General features: G+C 44.3%; 1 protein-coding gene across 4 annotated transcripts in view; it reads right to left on the bottom strand.

Moving 5' to 3' along the window:
* trps1 (trichorhinophalangeal syndrome I) overlaps positions 1-21,083 on the bottom strand; it is a 98,281-nt gene that overhangs the window by 72,609 nt on the left and 4,589 nt on the right. For 2 of the 4 annotated variants that reach the window (XM_035528827.1, XM_035528829.1), the window contains exons 2-4: positions 19,950-20,263; positions 2,397-3,298; positions 1-48 (exon numbers count right to left, since the gene is read on the bottom strand). The exon at positions 1-48 is cut by the window's left edge and continues 1,064 nt beyond it. In XM_035528827.1, the coding sequence (XP_035384720.1) occupies positions 1-48; positions 2,397-3,298; positions 19,950-19,962 (963 nt within the window). In that variant the 5' untranslated portion in view covers positions 19,963-20,263. Of the gene's footprint in view, positions 49-2,396; positions 3,299-19,949; positions 20,268-21,083 lie in introns of all 4 variants that reach the window. The other 2 variants (XM_035528828.1, XM_035528831.1) reach the window with 2 other exon arrangements.

Genomic DNA, 21,083 nt, shown 5'->3' with positions numbered 1-21,083 from the left:
GTCTGGAGTCTTGCGGCCAATGCCAATGAAGGTGCCCGCTAGCGTCACCTGAGAGGAAAGGTAAAGCGAGAGGAGAGGAGACAAAAGGTCAGCCATAGAAAGAGAACAAGTGTAGAGAAACAGTGCTCTGATGTTACGTGACAGACATCAGATGGACAATTTTTAATAACACTTCTTAACTACTTTTAATAACACTTGCTGTGTACAGGGTGGTTATCTCCTCACCACACCAGCTTCAAATGTTTTTAGTAGTTTTCAGTGCTGAGTTTTTGAAAAGTATTTAGCGAACAGGCTTGAGGAGTGTGAACACTGCTGAGAAAGAGAGTGGCAGTGCATTAAATGTTGAGGGCTCAGTGGCACTACATAGTGAGACTATAAATGGTATGAATTAAATAAATCCTAAAGTGATCTTCGCAAGTTATCATCATTTAGGTTCAATCTAAAGCCAACTGCTGAGCTCCTAATTAAACCAGAAAGGTTAGGAAATCTGCTAATGGGGACTTCAGTTGTATTCAAGGAAAAATAATTGTAAAAGATAATCTGTAAACATAGCACATTAAGAATTTCTCATGGTAATTTCTGATTTTTATCTGTAATATTTTAAGAAAAAATCTGACCTTTAAAAAAATAAATAAAACAAAAAAATAACATTTAAAAAGGCATACAACATTCAAGTGAACTCCTCACTCAAAATGAGCACCTTGAAGTATGCACTGTGCATCTGGAACATTCTACCATCAAAGACAGCATGCTTTAGTGCAAAGGGGGAGGTCTCCATCTTCATGTGCACTGGGATAAACCCACTGTCTGCATTTAAACTTGTATGTCAGTGGTGTAGGTTTTCCCTACTAGTAGCCCTAGAGCTACATGAAGAGATGATGATTAAACAAATCACCACCACTTGTGTTTTGTTACAGACCCTAATTTCAAACATTCACATTCACAAACGGAGCTAATTTGAGTCTGGATGCCAACTCATTGTTGTTAATAAAATGAAGATAAAACAGATCCACTTTGTCTACCTCCATTATTTAAAAAAATATTAACCACAACAGTTTAGATCAAATTTTGGGGGCAAAATTTAGCAACACTAATCCAAAACAACATCTTCAGCAGCAGTGCCAGTCTACCTTACTGGCTTAGATCATGTTGTGCAATGAGGAAGGGCATCCTTGATGTCAGCAGCCTCTCTGAAGATCAACACTCCTGGCCTTTCCACTCCTCTGGCCTAACTGTCCCAAAGCTTCAAGGCACAGATGCTGGAGCTATTGCTGCTACTCACTTACACACAATACACAGAACATGAAGGCGATGCGGGCTCTCAAAAAAGAAGAAAGAAGAAAGGCTGTTTCAGAGGAAGTAATATGCTTGGAAGAATTAAAGACCATCACATCTCTGAAATATTAAAATGAATAAAGTGCGACAAGATCGTATTCAACACGGAAATAGTTTCAAAGTCCAGATAGACTAGGAGAAAGAAATAAGTATGGGAAAGCTTTGTTGCTTTCAGAACGAGAATAGCATCAAAGCCACTCCAGCCAAATGGTCCAAGCAACCGCCAAACTGGCCCGGCATAGAGAAAGACAAAGACCTTGCAACACAGCAACAATGGGGTTAAATATGCCAGTCGAATATTAAACACGACGTCAATGAAGCAAAACCACAGCAAACGCAGCACAGATAAAAAGCTATGACATCTGTTCATTAGCCATCGTTTAAAAGAAAATCGCCTGGCCTGTTTTTACTGGCTCTACTCAGCCAACTTCCCGATCCGCTCTTTCTCCCTTTTTCATTGGTGAAATGAGAAATCGCAGTCATCGATATTACTGCATGGAAAATTCCACTAGAAATGAATGCTGAATAAAGACTCATTATTCCTTCTTTTAAGGTTTACACAGTTAAATGACAATTTGTGGGCCTGAAGGTCAAACTGAAAAAGACTGAAAGCATGGTCATTTTTAAGGGGAAAATTTCAGAAGTTTTGTGCATAACGCATAAGTTGTTAGCCTATTCAACCTGCTCACTAAGGCATGTATAAGTGTGAGTTCAGTAGTCTTTTACTAGTGGATAAATAATAACAATATAATAAAATAATAGTAATAAAATAGCGACAGAAAACAGGTTACAATTATTGTTACAGCAGGGGTAAGTGGGGTTTGATAGATGTCAAAAGACCAGTTTTCATTTTGGACTATAGGACTTTTATATAAAGTAATTCTAATATGGACATGGACTTGGAAAGGGGACAGGCTGCAAAATGAGCTGGAGGTGTGGAATGTATTTTGCAGTTCATTCATAGTATGGACTTCCAAGAAGCATCACTTTTAATACTATTTGTGTGTATGATTCATGCATACTTGTGAGCATGGGAACAGCAGACAGCGTGCAAAGATTACCTGAACGTCATAAGTACCGTTGAGCAGTGAGGCTCTAGGCGAGCCTGCGTCGGGACCCGTTGCACTCCCCGCCGACAGGCCCAGGGGATGAGGGCCCTCTTTGGCCTGGCTAACACTCTGGCTCTGGCCCATGAACTGCACCATGTTGTGCAGGGCCAGGATCTTACTGTCCAGTTCGGCATCCTGCCGTGTGCGGTTGTGCAGGCCCAGGTGGTACTTGCGGAAGTGTTTGATCAAGTCGGTTGGGTCATTGCCGTAGTAGCCATACCCGCAGATGTTGCACTTGAAATCCTGCAGCTTGGGTGAGGAGGGTGGTGGCGCACCCGTCTCCGCTCCCAGTGGACTGGAAGCCTCCTCTGGGCCATCGCTGGGCCTGCGGGGATGCAGCGGGACTGGGGGCAGCCTGGAGCCATCTACCACATCTGTACAGATACTGTCAGATCCCAACAGCACCAGAGGGCTATGGACTGGGACCCCCTCCTCCCCGTTGCTGGAACAGCTCTGCACGATGACGCAGCTGACTCGCCTCTGGCCCTCAACCTCACCCCTGCTGCCATCTCCCGTGTCGGCAGGTCTGTGGGCCGCATCCTCCGCCTCACCCATGTCTGACTGTGCTGGGGAGGCAGCCCTGTCTGGTGGCCCTGTGTCATTGCGCTCCTGGCATGGGAAGGCCAGCAAGTTTCCTGCCTGCTTGTGGCTGGGGTAATGAAAGCCAGCCTTGTCTCCCTTCACAGGACTGGGGCAAGACTCCTCCTGCTCCTCCGCCAGTGGCTTGTTGGGCTCCAAGGCCTCATTCGCCGTCTCACCGCTTGCTGGACCCGTGGCCTCTGCTGCCACTGCCTCGCCCTCCTCTTCCTCACCACCGAAGCTTCTCAAAGGGGGATTCTTTTTCCGCACCATATCTGAAAGCCAGCCGGAGGAAGAGGGCAGAGTTAGTTCCTTTTTATGACTAAAGCAAAACAATCAGTGTGTGGCCTAGTCTGCACAGACATTCAGCTCCGTTTTGGAGGCAGTTGGAGTCGGCTGTTGGAGTCGCCTGTTGGAGTCAGACATCTGCTCTCCTCACACAATAGGACCTATAAAAGCTCCTCAATTGTTCTTCGATTCCCAAAACCATTCTAAAAAAAAAAAGCAAACAGGCCTTCCAGTCTGTCTTCCAGCTCAATCCGTAAATTCCCCACTCTAATATCAGAGACTCTGGCAGGCGTGGGTTTTTGGATGATATTTTAATGAATAAAATGTGCTCATTCAAGGATGTGCTCAAGGATGTGGCTTATGGACATGCATTTTACACAGTGCACCAAATCAAAGACAAGAGAGGGGAAAAAATGGAGATTTATAACCTGATTCATGACAAGAAATTACCAGCAGCATTCAGTGAGGTCATATATGCATGTTTGTTCTTAGTAACTTCTACTCAAAATTAACTTCTACTCAAAATCTCCCATTAAAATAGGTCTTGCTTTGATATAAACTACACTGAAGTAGTTTGAGTCCCAGAGTCATTATGTTTACAGCTGAACACCACTTCACATTTACCTGCTGTTAGAGAATGGGTGAGAGAGAGTGAGAGAGAGAATATTTGTGTGGCATGAGTGTGTGTGTTGCATAGTTTTTCCCAATCTTGGGCAGTTACCATTTCTCATAATTTAACAAAACTGGGGTCTCATTTTTACTGAAAACGATAGAGCACAATTTCCTAATTTAGGCTATAAACCAAATGGGCATTAAATAAAGCCATTTATGCTTGCTATAGGGACAACGCCTTAACCAGGGCTGTGTTAATAAAAGCCTAGGAAAATCTAATCTAAACCAACAGCTCACAAATCTCACCCCACCCAATTCTATCATTACAACATTGCCAGTTATTTCACAATCCTCATGTTGCCATTTTACTGTGTGTTGTACTCGATACACATAAAAGGACACAAAAAAGGAGAAGACAAAGTAAACGAGTCTGCTTAAACACTTGTCTTCCTACACTGCACAAAAAAAGGTAAATAGTGAAAGTTGTGAGTTCATCCTGAGATTGCAGTTTAAGATCAATGCTTTTATTAAAAATTATGGAAATTTCTAACTGAAAAGCCAAAGGTGTTTTTTTTTGCCTCCTGTTCTAAACCCGCATTTATAAACTTTAAATCTCTGCATCACTGGTGGAAATGCACAAACCATCATCACACACAATCATATTAAAGAACTGTCTGCAGGGCTAGATAAAGTCACATAAGTGCCATGATGACGGATCTAAAATGGCTGGCAATGATGAGAATGCTATGTATAAACATAGTGCTCATTCCTGCACTGCCTGGAAAACAAGGAGCCAGGTATTTTCTATTTTAATAAACTGTAGATCCAGCATAACCACATCAAAAATGCATATAGCAACTTTAATCACATTCTAGATAGAGTAATCTTTTAAAGCACTGTTCATTACCTGAAGTAGAAGTACAGTATATTTCTTATTACTTTACTTGCTCGCTCTCTCTCTCTCTCTCTCTCTCTCTCTCTCCCTCTCTCTCCCTCTCTCTCCCTCTCTCTCCCTCTCTCTCCCTCTCTCCATTTTAGAAAGGAAGTTAAGGCTATGTAAGAGCTCAACTAAGCAGCGTGCTTCACCAGAGAAGGCGATTTAGCAGGAAATGTCTTCCTCGAAAAAAAAAAAGAGAGGAAGCAAAAAGAACAGAAAAAGAAAGAAAATATTAATCCTTGACATGCTACACAATTACATAAAAACTTTAGGGGAAGAAGATTGGAATTACCATCCCAATCCCCAATACTTTTAGAGCTGCAACTCCAAGAGGCTCACCATGTTCCTGTAACAGTCAATTCAAATCACTGGTTCACTGTCTGTGCCCTCACTTCCACTACATCTGTTATTGGGCCTGCTCAAGAACTTACTTAATAAAGTATAATATGTCTTTTGAACAGGGTTGGACAAGCAATTTTCTTAATTAAAAAAGGGGGGCAGGGATTAATTGACAGTGGCTTCCACCTGCATACAGAGTAGTGGGGATGGCTGAGCTCTGTCCCTGAAGTGCTGTACTACACTGAGGCTTATGCAGAGCATCACAGCTATGTCGCAGGACAGCGGTCCCTTGCCCAGTGAAGGGGGCAGTGGCCTCAACAGACCAGCACAGCTGTCTGCTCTGTGCTGAAACAGAGGGCTCTGCATAGGTTCAGGTTTTAGAAGGTGAGTAGATGGGTGGTGTCAGTCAGAGGAGTAGAGGCCATGCTGCTAACCTCAGAGGAGCTAACCTCCACAGCACCAACCTCTGTGAGCTAACAAAGCTAACATGCGATACTCAATCGGGGGGGAAAGACAGCTGCCAACAGGCCTTCTGTCCTCAGCAAGGCGTAAATGGAACGCTGCTCTGTGGATTACCTCTGCGTACAAAAGGCGTGGACACCCATCAAACCTGCCAATGCTCATACAAAAGCCCAAAGCTCGACAGTCAAGATCAACAAGCCTGGAACATTTTCACCTCTGACTGTCTGCTGGAATTCTGGCAGAAGAAAAGGCAGGCGGGCTTGCGCTCAGATGGAACAGGCTCCTTTCAAATGCATACAAGCATTGTTCTTCCTCTTTTTCTGCAATAGATGCGGGTTGCGGCAAAGCTGAAAAGAATCAATGGGCCCAGAAAGTGAAGATGTTAAGTACATATCATCTGCATCCAACTGACACTGTTTATCATTTGTGTATGTCCTAATTCCCTGTAGTCCCTGAACAGTAAACAGCTACTTAATGCCATGTAGCCACCAATAAAGCTTTAAAAATTCAAACCATCACTTTCTGAATTTAAAATGATTCCAAATTAACAACATATGAGCGCTCAACTGAAACATGCATGGATTCGTACCAACTAACTTTTCTGAACATAATTTTAAAGTAAGATAGCTACAAAAGTTTAATTTGATATAATTTTATGCCAAAAACTCACAGCGAGCAGAGACACAAGTAAGAATGCCGTCTAAGTGATGGGATGATGGCAGTAAGTGTGGCTAAAATCAACCAGGCAATTCCCAAGATCTCTGTTCATTCTGATAAGCACTGAGGAGAACATGAATACTGAGCATGTATATGTGCTTTTGGTATCAAGCAATGAGCACCAGTGTAGCCCAGCTCTCTGGAGGAGCACTGTAGACCATGAGAGAAGGGCAGAGGAAAGTAAGAGCTCATGAAGATGGAGGTAGTGCAGGAGCAGTCCAGGCACCACCCTGCATCCTCACTCAAACTCCATCACACACACACACACACACACACACACACACACACACACACACACACACACACACACACACACACACACACACACACAAAGAAGAAAAGAAAAAGAGGAAAAAAAAAAACATCCTTGTCATCCTGGTCAGTCAGGCAGAGAATTGAGTTTCCAAACTCCTTGGATGATGAGACTCATTTTGCATCTTTTATTTACTGGCCTCCTAAATGAAAATGCTAAAGAAATAAAACATGATTGCCTTCTGCTGCACCAGGCAGACGGTGCGGTCCAGAGCACCAGGTCACTAAATAAATAAAACTCTTAGTATCATAGCAGCAGCATTAAAACCTCGAAGAATGAACTGTCAATGTGGTGTACCACATTACTTGACTTTAAATTCCCTCCACTTTCAACACATGACAATATTTGCATGACAATATACACTCCCAGTATATTCCAGGTATATTGAGCTACTGATGATTAATTTCTAGCCTACTTATTAAAAGCCCTGGAGAGCTCACCTCACAGTTTATACCAGGCACACAGGAAAACCATTAGAACACAGACAACTACAGTTCCTCTCTATTATTCCAATACTTAACATGGGTGTGATTGAGAATAGGCCCAAGAATTGCATTTCACACAGCCCAGGACTCTTTCCCTCCTTAAAGAACAGCACACTGAGCAGTTTACATCCCCAGTGTTACCCTCTCCCTGTCAGTTAAGCAAGCATGCCATGTGCATGTGGTCATGTCCAAGAGCACACCGTTGTAAAAAAAAAAGAGCCCCACTGCAAAGCCCACAGTTACACTATAAAGCATCCTGTACACTTCCTCTCATCCGTCATGATGTCCCTGCCACAGAGACTGTTCTACAACAACCTCCCCCATCTACCTGTGGTGTCAAATCTCGTTCTCAATGTTACGGATAAATCAGGCTGAACCATAATGCCGCAAGCATTTGTAGTGCCTATGGAAAACATGCTGCTAGATAGACAGGTTGCAATTAATGATTATTAAGCCAAAAGTTAGGGGGAGCAAACAAGATGTGATTCACTACAAACCTAGAATGGCCAAAAAGGTGTCTAAACTGGCAGAGGCACTATGTCTGAGCTCCATATCAGTGTCCATGCAACGCTCCTACTGTCTCGGTGCATTACACAAGACTGCTGTGCACTTTATTAATCATGCAGATAACACATGCAGCAACTTTGGGCATGGGTGGGGGGTTGTACTTGTCTCAAAATTGCTCATATCACTTTTAACAAATGTTTACAGATAAAACAAAATGAGTAGAAAAGTAAGATTCTCAGGAAGCGAGGTGCAGTATGGTTCCCTCCTTTGCCAAAAGCTCAACTGTTGCCTAACATTTCATCGTCATCCAGCGTCCAGGATGTGCACATTTGTACAGGCCTTCCTCATCGGACAGGGCCCTACAAGCATACAGCACACCATGACATCTGCCCCAATGCCTGCCACACCATCCCCTATGCCCATACCAGAGTCGAGGAACACATCCCCTAAACTTGAAAAAGGGGGAAAAAAAATGAAAGTATGACTACACTCAAAAGAAAAAACAAAAGGCTTATTTCATTGAGGAGGCTAACTGAAGTTAATTAAACCAAGTTATTTCACATGGATACCATTCACTCCTATAAAAAGGGTAATTTAATCATAGAAAAATTCACTGCACTCAATTAATATGTACATTTTATTCTGTGCTATTGATGAATGCTTGCTTCATTACTGGGTACTATATGTTTTGTTGATTTTCTTTCTTTTTTTGGCTGCTTGCTACAGCTGCTGAATCCCTTCTGTCTTTCCATCCTTCTGTCTGGGCTTTCACCAAAGAAGAATGCAACAAAGACATCCACGCTGTGGTTTCTGCAGTGGCCCTCGACGTTGAGGATGGTGACTGAGTGACAGCGCCACAGCGAGCCAATTCTGTACTGGAAATCAAAGGCGGTCTGGAAAACTATAGGCTGCCGGTCACTAACGGCTCGGCTCACAGAGGGTTCAGCCTCTAACGTAAACAAGTGCTGAGAAGAGAGCTTCTCACTTACGAACCTCTTTGGAGACCATCACAACTCCCAGGACTTTACTCGACAGGCCAGCAAGGTTTTCTTCGCACATTCGCATTCAGAGAAAATTTGAGAGAGAGAGACAGAAAGTGCAGAACAGCATGCTAATCTCCTTCCATCTATATGGAGAGTGACTAAAGCAAACCACCACTGCCCATACAGCACTAACGCCTTTGAAGTAGGTCCACATTGCCAAGATCCATCTCTGTACAGACGTCCTGACACACCAGTCAGCCCTACACCCAGTGTTCCAAACTCGCAAAAAATTCCCAGAGCAAAAGCAGAAAAATAATTCCAAAGATGAATCTGAAAAGACGACATGTGATCATTTCAGAAGATTTTATAAATAAAATAAACACTTTAAATTAAAAAAAAAAAAAAATAGAATAAAAGCTTTATACTGACTGAAACACAAGGCAGGACACTGCCTGAACATCCACAAAGCCCCTCTAATCCACAAGGAGATTTCAGGAAAAAAAAGGCTCTAATGTGTGTCAAAGGTGATGTAGACGGTGATGGAAGTTTGGGGTCAAAAATACATGGTGCAAGTCAAACTTTCAGAAGTCAGTTTCCAGTGTGAACTATTGCCTGTCAGCTCTGACACATTCACTACCTGCCTAATCACCCCTTCTTGTTGTTTTAGTTTGTTTGTTTTTTTACCACACATACCCTTTGAAATTGAGTGAGCTTCAGACCTGTAGGGCATGACTGGGTGTTTGTCAGAGGGGTGTGCTTCTGGAGTCCTCCTATGCTCACGTGCACCAAAGACCCATATTCCAAGCCCACACACGTCGCTAATCAGGCATGTGACAGTGGAAGGCCCATCACTTTAAACTGTGTGCAACTTGAGCATGTGTGGAGCACAGAGTTGAGAAGAGAGCGGGGGGGGGGGACAGAGAGAGAAAGTGAGAACTTTTGAAGTAAAGCTAGAGCAGGAAGGAGGGCATGGCATGTCAAAAATCAAGAGCTTTTCCCATAATTCTTGATATCACTGCTTTTTTGCCCTTTTCTCTGTCTGAGTGTGAAAAGATGGTGTGCTCAATAAGAAGGGGCCATGACTAACTGCCTCTCTGTAACTTTTTTATGCAGCATGACATCAAGCACAATGCAAAAAAAATTTTTTTTTTTAAATACAGGGTGTGCTCACCCTTAATTCCCTCCCTCTCTCTTCACTCATCACACAAGCAGGACAAGTCATGTTTATTCATGAGCCCGCACTCAGATCAAAGAGTCGACGCTGAGAACTGTGCCTGTAGCAAACCGTGCTGCTCAGCGTTTCACTTAAGGCCACTTGCTCGGGCCCCACACACGCAATTACCCATCTCTCCCTGTCAGAGGCACAGGGATAAGAACACACGACTCACCGCATGGCCCCAAGCAGAAACAAGTCAATTGTACGTTTTCCAAGTCCAGTGTGAGAAAGCAAAACCACAGCTCCACGAATGATATGTGTACAGATAAGAGGAAAGTCGCACTGGTGTGATTTTTGCAGCCATTCACATGACCTACCTCACAATCGACTGTCTGAGTTCACAGGCACAGCGCAACAGCCTTGTAAATCCCTGCATCAAACTCTCTTCGCATGCAGGGGAGAAACTTTCCTCACTAGTTTGCACACAACACTAACAATGGTACCTTTCATTCGACATGTGACATCAGCCACAGGATACAGGAGTCCCCTCATTTTGTACCCCTTCACAACTACCTGCCTAATTTGCACAGTTGGTCTTGGTCTCTCTCTCTCTCTCTCTCTCTCTCTCTCTCTCTCTCTCTCTCTCTCTCTCTCATGCGAGTTATAATTAAGGGCATACACTAAAGGACTTCTCTGCAAGCCCCTTCTGTAACACCACATGCCCCCACTGCTCCCCTCCCCCAGTGCTGCTAGTGCCCCAACAGGCCAGCATTTGGGAAACAGGGAAGTGAGTGTGGTGGGGGCTCAATGACCTGGCCTCTATACACTCAATCAGCTCACGCTGGAACCGGAGACAACACAGAACAACTGCTTCCAGTACACTTCCTGTGATCACAGAGCTGGAGCTGCCAGCCAGGGCCAGGGATCACGCGCTGCAGAGAGAGCAACAGATAACAGGCTTCCGCCAACACCATAGAGGGGGGGGGAGATGGAGGGAGGGACAAAGTACAAAGGGAGAGGTAAAGAAAAGTGAAGAGAGATGAAAAAAGGAGAGAGAGAGAAAGGGTAGCCCCTGACAGGGGTCTGGCACCTCAGAGGGTCTTGAATTTCTGTGGAATAGCTGCTGTAGAGTTCAGCTATTTTATCAGAGTTCAGAACATCTGATTATGAAAATGACAGTGACAGAACATTAAAAAAAATTTATATGGAAATGTAGGTTCTCTTATTATGCACAATGAAAAAAGGACTATTACACTTTCTAAGAGCTCACAAAAATAAATAAATAAATAAAGACAAAAACACTACTAGTTGCTCTCCGTCTAAGATCACAGTCCTGGGGGGAGTGGGTCTTTCACACCTGCTCATTTAAAAGTCCACGATGTGGAGGTGTTATTCCTTCACATCTGTGAAACAGTGCACGGAACTGCAGAAGGCATCTAAAAATAAACACATTTAGCAACAGGAAGGAGAAATCACTTCTGCTTCTGCACCTCTGCTCCCTCCATGGGCCTGCGAACTGGGCTGGCACTATGGCAGCAAGGTCTTTGGCATGGGGCTGCAGACAGAGCTGGCCAGCCGATATACCTCCAGACTTCCCCGTGAAGGACTTTCAGGCACTAAAACGACAGCCCTGCAGGCTAAACAATAGACTACATTTCCTCCTTTCAACCTGCCAGTCATAACTTTTCTGTTGCTGTTTTGTTTTCTGCCAGCAAAGCTAAAGCCAGCATTGCCCCTAGCTGGAGTCAGAGAGATGGTGGGGAAGGGGTGGTAGCCGCGGCCCAAAATTCCCACTCTCAAAGATGACGACTTTGGCAGTAAAAAGTCCAAAAAAAGAAAAAGAAAACATGAAAATCACGTTAATTCCCCTATTGGGGTGCAACGATTTTCCTACGATTCATAGTGAGCTGTTGCAGCTACAGTGTGAAACTGACAGCAAACCACAGCTTCAGATGCATTTCCCCTCTGAGTAACAATCTCACCAGATTGCGCCATGGCCAGAGGTACCCGTAAGGGTAGCCTGTCCCTCACTCTCAGGAAACAGCTATTTAATGCAGCTATTCATCAACCCAGAGAATGAGCAGGAGAAAAGAAACAAGCAGGAGGCAGGTTGCAAAAATAAGAAAATGAGCAAGTAAGATCCCAAGAGCTAGAGATGATGTGTTACATGTGATTTAAACACAAGTAAGTAAAGACGGCCCATCACAGTCTGGGTATTTTAACAGGTCATTATATTTAAAATGCTATAAAACTAATAATATAATGCTACATGTGATATCTTGTAGAGATCTTGTAAAGATTAAGAATGTATATCTGGTAGAGATAAGGTGTGCGAAAGGTTTTTGTAATTAAGAGTTTATAATTCAAATTGTTGAAGTGTTCCAACACAGAGAGTGTTTTTGAAAAGACAGATGTCAAACCTAGACTACTTCGCACCACAAACACACACGCACCAAACAGGCACTCTACGACATCCCACACGTCCAGGGTTCCCATCTCTCCTCACTCCTGACAGCTAACAACGAGAAACAAGGACAAAAACACCAAGGCATTGTATGCACAGCAGTGGGAATGAATTTTTCATGGGCAGCTTCAGCAGTGTGTGGTAGAGACTGGGGAGACTTATAGAACCACAGTGGAAGAAGAAGAAGTAGTAGTTGTTTTTAAACCAATGCTACTCAGCATTTAAACCAGAGGAGCAGATATGGAGGGAGACTGCTAGAAAAGTAAGGGTGGTGAGGAGCGTGATGCATCGAGTGGGCGTGAGGGCGGTCCTCCATCTCACCCTCCCTCTGGTGTGATAAGATCTGAGGAGGAGCAACATGCGGCTGAGGGAAATCAGGCCTGCCACCTCCCAACCAGCACCCTCAGGCCAAAATCTGCATCACATCATGCCTACCACAGAGCACAGCACAACATGCCTCAGAGCTCACTGACCTGAGCTCTGATTTCTCCTACTTTATTAAAACAATTTATAGATCAACAAAAACCTTTGGAGAAGGTGGTCAACCTGATCAGAAAAAAAGGCGGGGATGCTCTTATTAAGGACGGATAATTTTATGTCTGATATTCCATTTCATCCCATGAATTAACCAATGTCTCACCCAAATTACCAGACACAATTGAAATACCTCAGCAAGTTGTTATAGAGGATCAACTTGCAGATGTTTTACGTAGACAGGTCAAGATAAAGAGGAGAGAGGAGGCACTTGCCTGGTTATTGGACACGGCCGTGATTAACATCCAGTGACCGCAGGCCGGACCTCTTCTCCAGTCGGTCAAGTCTCCCTTTTCCTTCAGTGTCTCGGAAACACTCTCACACTGCGTGTGCTGCCACACTCCACAAAAGCCTCATCAAAGCTTTATCAAAGCGACAGGTAGTGTTCCCTTAAGAATTAAGGTCCAACATTCAAATACGCCATGCAGCGTTTTCAGAGCATAAAGAACTTCCCACTGGTTTTACAAGATTCCTGCATTTGCTCTGTACAAAGATTCCCCTTTCATATGCCACACAGCCCTAGGAGCGATTAGTCATCCCAGCATGTTTGATAAACCAGCCACACCCTGTGCTATACCATCTCTAATACCTGTAACAGAAAAAAACTGCATGATTATCTTGCTTATCATGGGAACAAGCTGAGTCATTCACCCCTGTCAGTTAAGCTCAACTCAATCGCCTGCTCATTCTTTTTCAACAGCCGTTTTCTTCCCAATTATTTGTTTAATTGGTTTTAATTGTACAGTTCTAGGTGTGTCATCGAAAGTGCCACACAAAAACTGACTTGTGCCTGGCGATTATAAAAGCAGGTGACCCAAGGTGAAAAAATGCTGACCTCCCTGTAAGTTAGTAAATAAACAAATAAGCAAACATTCTGCATCAGCTGTGACACATTGCTTAGTCTTCAGGAAGCTCATGCCATCCAGTGGCGAGGTCAAAGTTGAGAACAGTGTATCTGTGCCGATGGTTTCACACAGTGAGACCTCGACATCCACCTAACAACCCATCATCTCCCATCACACATGCCGCCACATACAGGAGTAAACATCAGTGCACTCACTTGAGGGGCTTTCCTCATAGAGCAGTTTCAGTTCCCTCAGTACCTAAACATTCACATCCAACCACATATACATACAAACACAAATGCCAATTAATCTCAGACAGGATGGCTGGCATTGAGTAGTGTTTGGTATACTGTAATCCCAAACACTTACCTGTTCAGTGCTGCTTATGGTCTAATTTTTTTTTTTCTAAAAGGTTTTATGTGGTTTTCCATTGCTTTTTTATTATTATTTATATCTCCATTTGTATAATCTTGACTGCACACACTGGTACAAAATAGTAGTGGTAGTTCAGTGGTTAAGGAACTTGATTTGTAATCAAAAAGTTGCTGGTTCTAGCCCCACCACTGCCAAGATGCCACTGTTGGGGCCCCTCAGCAAAGCCCTTAACTCTCAATTTGTACTCGGCTCAATAAGGTAGTTAAAAAATAAAAATATTGTATGTAAATTTTTAGAGGGCCAAAACCCCTCTGTGTTTGGGCTGTGCTCTATGCTCCGGGCAAGCACTGAGTCATCAGGACGAGAGACCTGGTGTGTCTGTGAGAGCTGTTCAGCTCCAGACAAGACCGTCAGACAGGGTCAGAACTGGTGCCTAGAGTCCAGGCTGACTTTGTTCCAATATGGCCAATCTGTATAACGACCAGATTGAAACCATAAAAAGCCCTTCATAATTGTGCAGAGGAGGCGGGGGGACTACGAAACCCGACAATGTGCAGAAGTGCACTTGCTGTCTCCCACACGCACAGGGAAGCAGGTACTGGCCTTCACAAGGTGAAGATCTGCTGATCACTTGGCAGCTAGCTCGGGAAGCTGAAGGAATCAGCATTGAATTGTCTATGCATTCTTTCCAGCCTGGTGTCACAGGCTAGCTTCTCCACCGTCCAACTGTCCACTTAAAGCCATTTGGCTCCGAATCCCCCAGGCTCATCAGCCTCCAAATCAACCAGGCCCGACATATAAATAAGAACAATATCAGATAAGTCTTGCAGGAAGCCTATAAACATTTACATTCTCTTTCAAGTGCTGTTTATGGATATTTTATCTCCTATCTGGAAGTTAAGGACACGGTGAAGAAGAAGAAGAAAAAAAAATGAAGCAGGCTGGGGACGTGGGGCGGAATCTGAGGCAAGCGGTGAATCAAAGATGCAGCAGGACCTGTCAGGGCCCTAGGCCCCATGACCATAATAGGCACTGAGAGCGGTGAGCAGTGTGGCCAGGGGAGAGGCGGTCCTCGGCTCCGCGCCGCAGCCCTGCCTGAGAGTTATGGACCACGGAGAGGAGGGGAGGGGAGGGAGCGGAGCACAGGCCCCCACCCCATGTCTGCCATACCATGACAGAGACGAAGTGCAGCTAGAAGGGCTCAGGCTGGGGGACGGGGATCGCTAGAAGCCCTGCCATGGGTGCTCTGAGGTCCAGAACAGGCCATGATCTCCTTCCTTCCTGTCCACCGGACCAATGCATGCACTTCATAGGCCCCTAGCAGACTGGCCGGAACACAGCCAGCAAGCGGTTGATCTGTGCGAGAACATGAAAATCATGAAAACTTCTCCTTTTCGAAAATAAAAATGTAGGCTGTTTTTAAAATCACCCAAACCCCCACAACCCCCACGCAATTTGTGGCCTAATTAAGGACATCAAATGTAATGTTTCATGATTAGTTGCTCCCATAAAACAAATACAAATAAGGAAAAAAAGGGCATTTAAAAGATTTTGCATTTACTTGAAGAATAAACTAGTCATAGTTTAGTCTCCTCCAGTCATAGTCTAGAAAGAGAAACAGTAACATGAGCTGCAGCCAGAACTAGCAGGGCTCCCCTCACGTTACACCAAACCTTTATTTGGGTGGACCAAAAGGCACTTCTATACCTGATCCTCTCAATTAGCAGAACAATGCCAGTTTTAAGGCAAGCTGTGCCATTGTTTGACACGATGACCATTGTCTCATCCACATTACGACAACACCTGCATTTGTGAACTGACTGCTCATAAAAGGGTAAAATCTGATAGCCACAGGAGGGGTTGGTACTGGGACAAGCCCCTGGGGCTTTGTGTGAACAAATAGGGAGATCTTTGAAGGCTCTTGTTTGTGTTTGCCAAAGACATGGCCTGAATACATGGCACTGCTCTCAGTGGCCTGGGGCTGCTATCTGAGGAGGCTCGGTTCACCCACCGCAGGGTCTCATGCCGAACCATGACAGCAGGAAGTTGAGCATCCGTCCATCAGGTCAAGGTGCGTGGTCGCTCCCACAGCTCAAAAGGACCTTCGTGTCAAGCCATACAATTGGCGTCTTCTTAGAAAACAGAGCACTGTTTCCTAACCAGCTGTTCCAGCGTGTGGCAAGTGCTAGGCCCTCAAGTGGCCCGCTGATGCTGTGCAGATGTCACTCAAAGTGTGAAGAATGTGGTTAGGACCACTTTGTCAGAGGTAGTGGTTGGATTGTCTGTTATATTTATAAAACAATGTTTTTAAATTTTTTTTTTTTAAAAAGACAGAAAGAAGGAAAGAAAAAAAGTGGGTGAAAAAAAATGATGGTGGTGATGACGTTGATTAATGCCACTTGGCTTTTAAAATAAACTCCTCCTGAGAGAATGGTGCTTACTACTGCCCCGTGCCCCGCATGCTTCACCAGGGCCCACCTCACGCCCTGGGGGTCCACCTGGTTTTGCTGCTGTGCACAAACCTCCACCCCACCACCCCCCTCTCCTTACCATCACCATATGCTGCAAAAACAATCCACTAAACACAACAGCAGACCCACGCTCAACCATCACTGAGATTTTTTTTCCCCTTAACACGACAGGAGAATGAATCGGTCCCTTACTTTTCATTTCGCCACTGGCCCCAGGCACTCTCTCTCCCTCTCCCTTTTCTTTTCATTCTTTCTTTGCTCTTGATCTGATTCTATTAGCTGCATGGTGGGCTCAGGGCTGGAGCGAGAAAGTGCGGTGGAAGGAGAAAGAAGGGCCTAATTGGCTGGCGGCTGCTGCCGTCCGTCTCCAGCAGGTCCACCCTCCCACCAGCTCAGAGCGGCACTCATTACCGCCATTTTGCAGCCATCTCCAGATTTCCCATCTACTCAGTGTGTTGCCCTCTTGCAGAGCTAGCCAGCGTGGCCGTGGAGGACGCAAGATCCAGAATACCTGGGCAACTCATTAGGCATACTCACCACTCACAACTCTCAATTTTGAATGCTGAGCTGGGTCATTAAATCCAGTGTTCCAAGCCAAAACACAGATGAAGCTGACTTTCTGTCAGCTAAACTTTCACTTAGAACCTTAGAACTGACAGCTTTAGGGAACTGATTAGCTGCATGTTCTCCTGATATAGTCTGACATTTACCTGCTATTGCGTGTCTTCCTCATTTGCTTGGCAACGCAAAACTTTAACAAGAAATAGTTAAATAAAAACAGGTCTGTGTGACAAATACAGCCTGAAAGGGACTCAACACCATGTCCCTCTGAAACAAAGGGCTTCAACACTGTGTTCATCCAAAACAAAGCCGGCCACCACGCTTAGTAACCCAGCAAAGCTCCACTTTGGAGGAGTTTTAAACCTTACACTACTAAATTAGCATTCTGGAATCGTTTTGCACCAATCAGTGCTGGGCATGCTGGCACACCGTAGATCACTCCAGGCACCTACAGGGGAGCTATGCAGCCTGTCTGCACTCTCCTCTCTATAATTCACTGAGATTGTGCAGCATGACATAACACATAATAAGCACAGCATTAATGCTAAGCAGAAAAAGTTTAGAATTAAAAATTGAAGCTAAAAGAACGTCTCTCCCCATAAGACAAGCTATAAAAGAAGAATGCTCAGAAACACAGGAAATCCATGTATATGTAATTCCAAAATAACAGAGACACAAAGACAGCAAACGAGGTATTTAAATAGTGACAAAATCTCCAAAACTGTGACATACTGAAGGATTTAAACTTCGCATCCCAATCTCAGGAACAGTGCACGCCTTGTACAGTGACAGATAAACAGAAAATGCAGGCCTAGATATGTACATTGTTAATTTACACTTGAGGCGGAGCTGCTAAAGCCGATGTTACGATGCCTGTAATGGAAGTATTTCCCACTTTGCTATGACGCATGCACCACTTCTATCACAGAAAAGGGTCTGGCTAGTTCAGCACTTCAAAACATTAGCACTCCTTCTGTTTCTTATTTGCCACAATTAAAGATTCCAGTAAAGTGGTGAAATGAGTAAAAATGGCTGAGTTTAGGATAAAAACAGACAAAACATCTAGTGAACTTTGCCATCAAAATCAATATTTAAAAAATACTAATAGGAAACGGTATGAATAACATTTATATGGCCTATTATTTTTAAATCACTTATCTTTCGAAAACGCTCCATAATCTGGAGGAAAACAACTAATGCACAGCAGCAAAAAAATATCACAGATTTTCTCCATAATGATTAAACAAATAAGAAGGGCTTCTAAGGAGACATGTGGGGTCTCAAGGCCCTCACTTTAACAGGCAGCAATGTCAGATGACCTTTGACTTAGGAGCTGCGCAAGTCAGGGATCCAGTGAGGTTAATCTCATCGTCCCCTCTCAGACTCCCTAAACAGCTCACAAGATGGAAAAAAAAAGCGGGCAGCCAAAGTGCATTAGCAAGAGCAGTGAGCAGTAGAGGTAACTGCAAGAGCAAATGCACGGACACATTTCCCTCCTAGTCTGGGGGAAAGAAAAAAAAAGAAAACCGCATATGTTTAACATTACACTAATCTGCTGAAATCACATGGCACATCAGAGATTCTCCATTTCTGCAGCGCTAACAAAGTGAGGACCTTGTAATCGACGCTTATTACAGAGTGTTTAATATGCACGTCTGCACAGGAGAGGGGCAGTAGACTACAGCATTCTCTCCCATAACTTTACTTAGGTTCAACTACTGCTCCAGACCATAAAATACGTGGTCGTTTTAAAAAATTTATAAGATTAATGGATTTCTACACTCATTGATTTTGCATTAGAAGTTCAAGACTGAAGACAGAAATGCATGTACGAAAGTACAACAGAGAACACTGCACTATGCTGAAAATAATGTCAAGAGATTTCAAAAGGCAACTATCTTAAAAGGACCTGGCAATTGCCTTTTGAAAACATTTTCAGTGGTCCTTCACGGTTATGTATTACATGGCAATAACTTTAATTTACGATGCGGTCCAATAGCTGAAAAGGACACACAAGTATAGCAGCTAAGTGCAGCCAAATTTCAAATGGCTTTGGGGGAAAAAAGAGCACCATTAAAATGCATGGAACTTTGATAGTGAATGTGTTAAATACACAATGTGTTAAATACACATGTAGCTAATCAAAAAGGTGTCCTGAAAGTGGTGGCACTCAAATGCCGTGAGAGATGTATGCTATGACAAAAACCAATATGCTGCATTATGGACACTACGACAACATTAGCAGAGTGGTACACACATCTGCCATGATGTGATGGGGTATAAGAGATGTACTCCACTTACACCACTGAAGAAAGTTCAGACGGTAGCAAAATGCTAAAAACAGGGCAAACTATCTCTAATTGATATAAATTCCATTTAATGTAATATGTTCACAGAATAGGCTGGAAAAGTGTGCCTGCCCTGTAACATTAGATCTAAAATAAAACAGTGACAGTAAAGGCACTGAAGGAAAAGAAAGTCCAAAAACACTACCATTCCACATAATAAAAGCTAAAGTGTGGTACGGAGGCCTTGCTCAGGATCAAAGCACCCCTAATAGCCTGGCCCTTAATGATGAAGATGACTGACAGGGAAGCATGGGACAGAAAGGCTGGGTTAGAAGTGACCCTAAAGGAGTTCAGAAAGCCATATGAACCTCACATAACCATAGTGAACCTACCGCTGTAGACATGTGGGAATTTAATAAAGAAAAACTCTGCTTATGGTGCCGACTAGACTGCAGGCCATTTTAGTAGCATTGCTACAGCTGAACTGTATAGGGGGAGGGGCGGAACCCGAAGATCAATATCTCACACACCCACCCACCATGTGCATAATCACTGGATTTTGATAGCAGACAATATTTTGAGTACATACCTCTGCTGTGCATTGGGTTATAGCATTACAAGTACCAGTTCCACAGGGAGGCAGATATCAGTGTTGGCAGAGTATCCAATGCCCTTGCCCTGCCTCTGAGGTATCCCTTATTCCACGTCCATGCTGCCTTCACATTTATTCCATCATTTCCTTCAGCATGAGCCGTGTTCGCTCGGGCTGCGCTTTCTCCACATTCGGTGTTTCCAAACGTGCCCTCCTATGTTGGCTCTTCCTCCAAGGATCTCAGAAGTGCAGCCGATCCCAGACAGGAGCGGGGGGCCGCATCACACTGCGCTCCTCTCACGCTGCAAGGCCTGGCTCCAAACACAGTCACAGCCACAGATTAGATCGGACAAACTGCCACACACACACTTCTAAACAATACATTTACTGGACACACAATCAACCATACATATAGTGCTAAAATGGTTTGCTGACAAGGTAGGACAAACGTAAAAGAAAATCATGGCAGTCTACCATAGCGTCTACCACATGAAGCGCATCAGACAACATAAATTGTGATAAACTCAAATGGCATCATAGCGATTTCTACTAAATAGAGACCACAATAAACATCCAGAGAAAGTGCAGCTCGATGTGGCATGGTCAGGCATCCTGACAGCAGACTCTGCGAATGGGAGCTCTGACAGAACAGGCCCGCTGGCCGACCAAATTGGAAACAGGAAAACAAACATTCTCAAGGAAAACTCCTACAGTCCCCCCTCCAACTCCTCCTTTCTCTCCAGCTCATTCTGTCCGACCTGTCTCAAACAATGTAGGAGGCTATGTTATAGCCTCGACACAAGCCTCCAGACCACACAGATGGAGAAGAAACAGTGAGCCACAACAGAGGAGGGGGCGCACAGAGAGAGAGAGAGAGAGAAAAAAAAAGTGTGGTAAGGGAACGCAGGGGAGAAGGCTAAACTGACTCATCACTGTTCCAGAGGAGTGGAGACTGTATGCAGCGATTGGCCCTGAGTAGGGGGTAGTGGGGAGTAAAGGGGTGGTTGTGGGGTTATCAGCGCTGTAGCAGTCACTAAGGGAAACGAGCAGGCTGCTGAGGCGCACAAATTTCCCCAAAGTTTTCGCAAACTTTCCCAGACAAGGAGACGGAATGCAGTGAGGAGGCGGCCC

Source organism: Electrophorus electricus, chromosome 8 (genome assembly GCF_013358815.1).
Source record: "Electrophorus electricus isolate fEleEle1 chromosome 8, fEleEle1.pri, whole genome shotgun sequence".
Classification (NCBI taxonomy): Eukaryota; Metazoa; Chordata; class Actinopteri; order Gymnotiformes; family Gymnotidae; genus Electrophorus; species Electrophorus electricus.
This window is presented reverse-complemented; position numbering and strand designations above follow the sequence as displayed.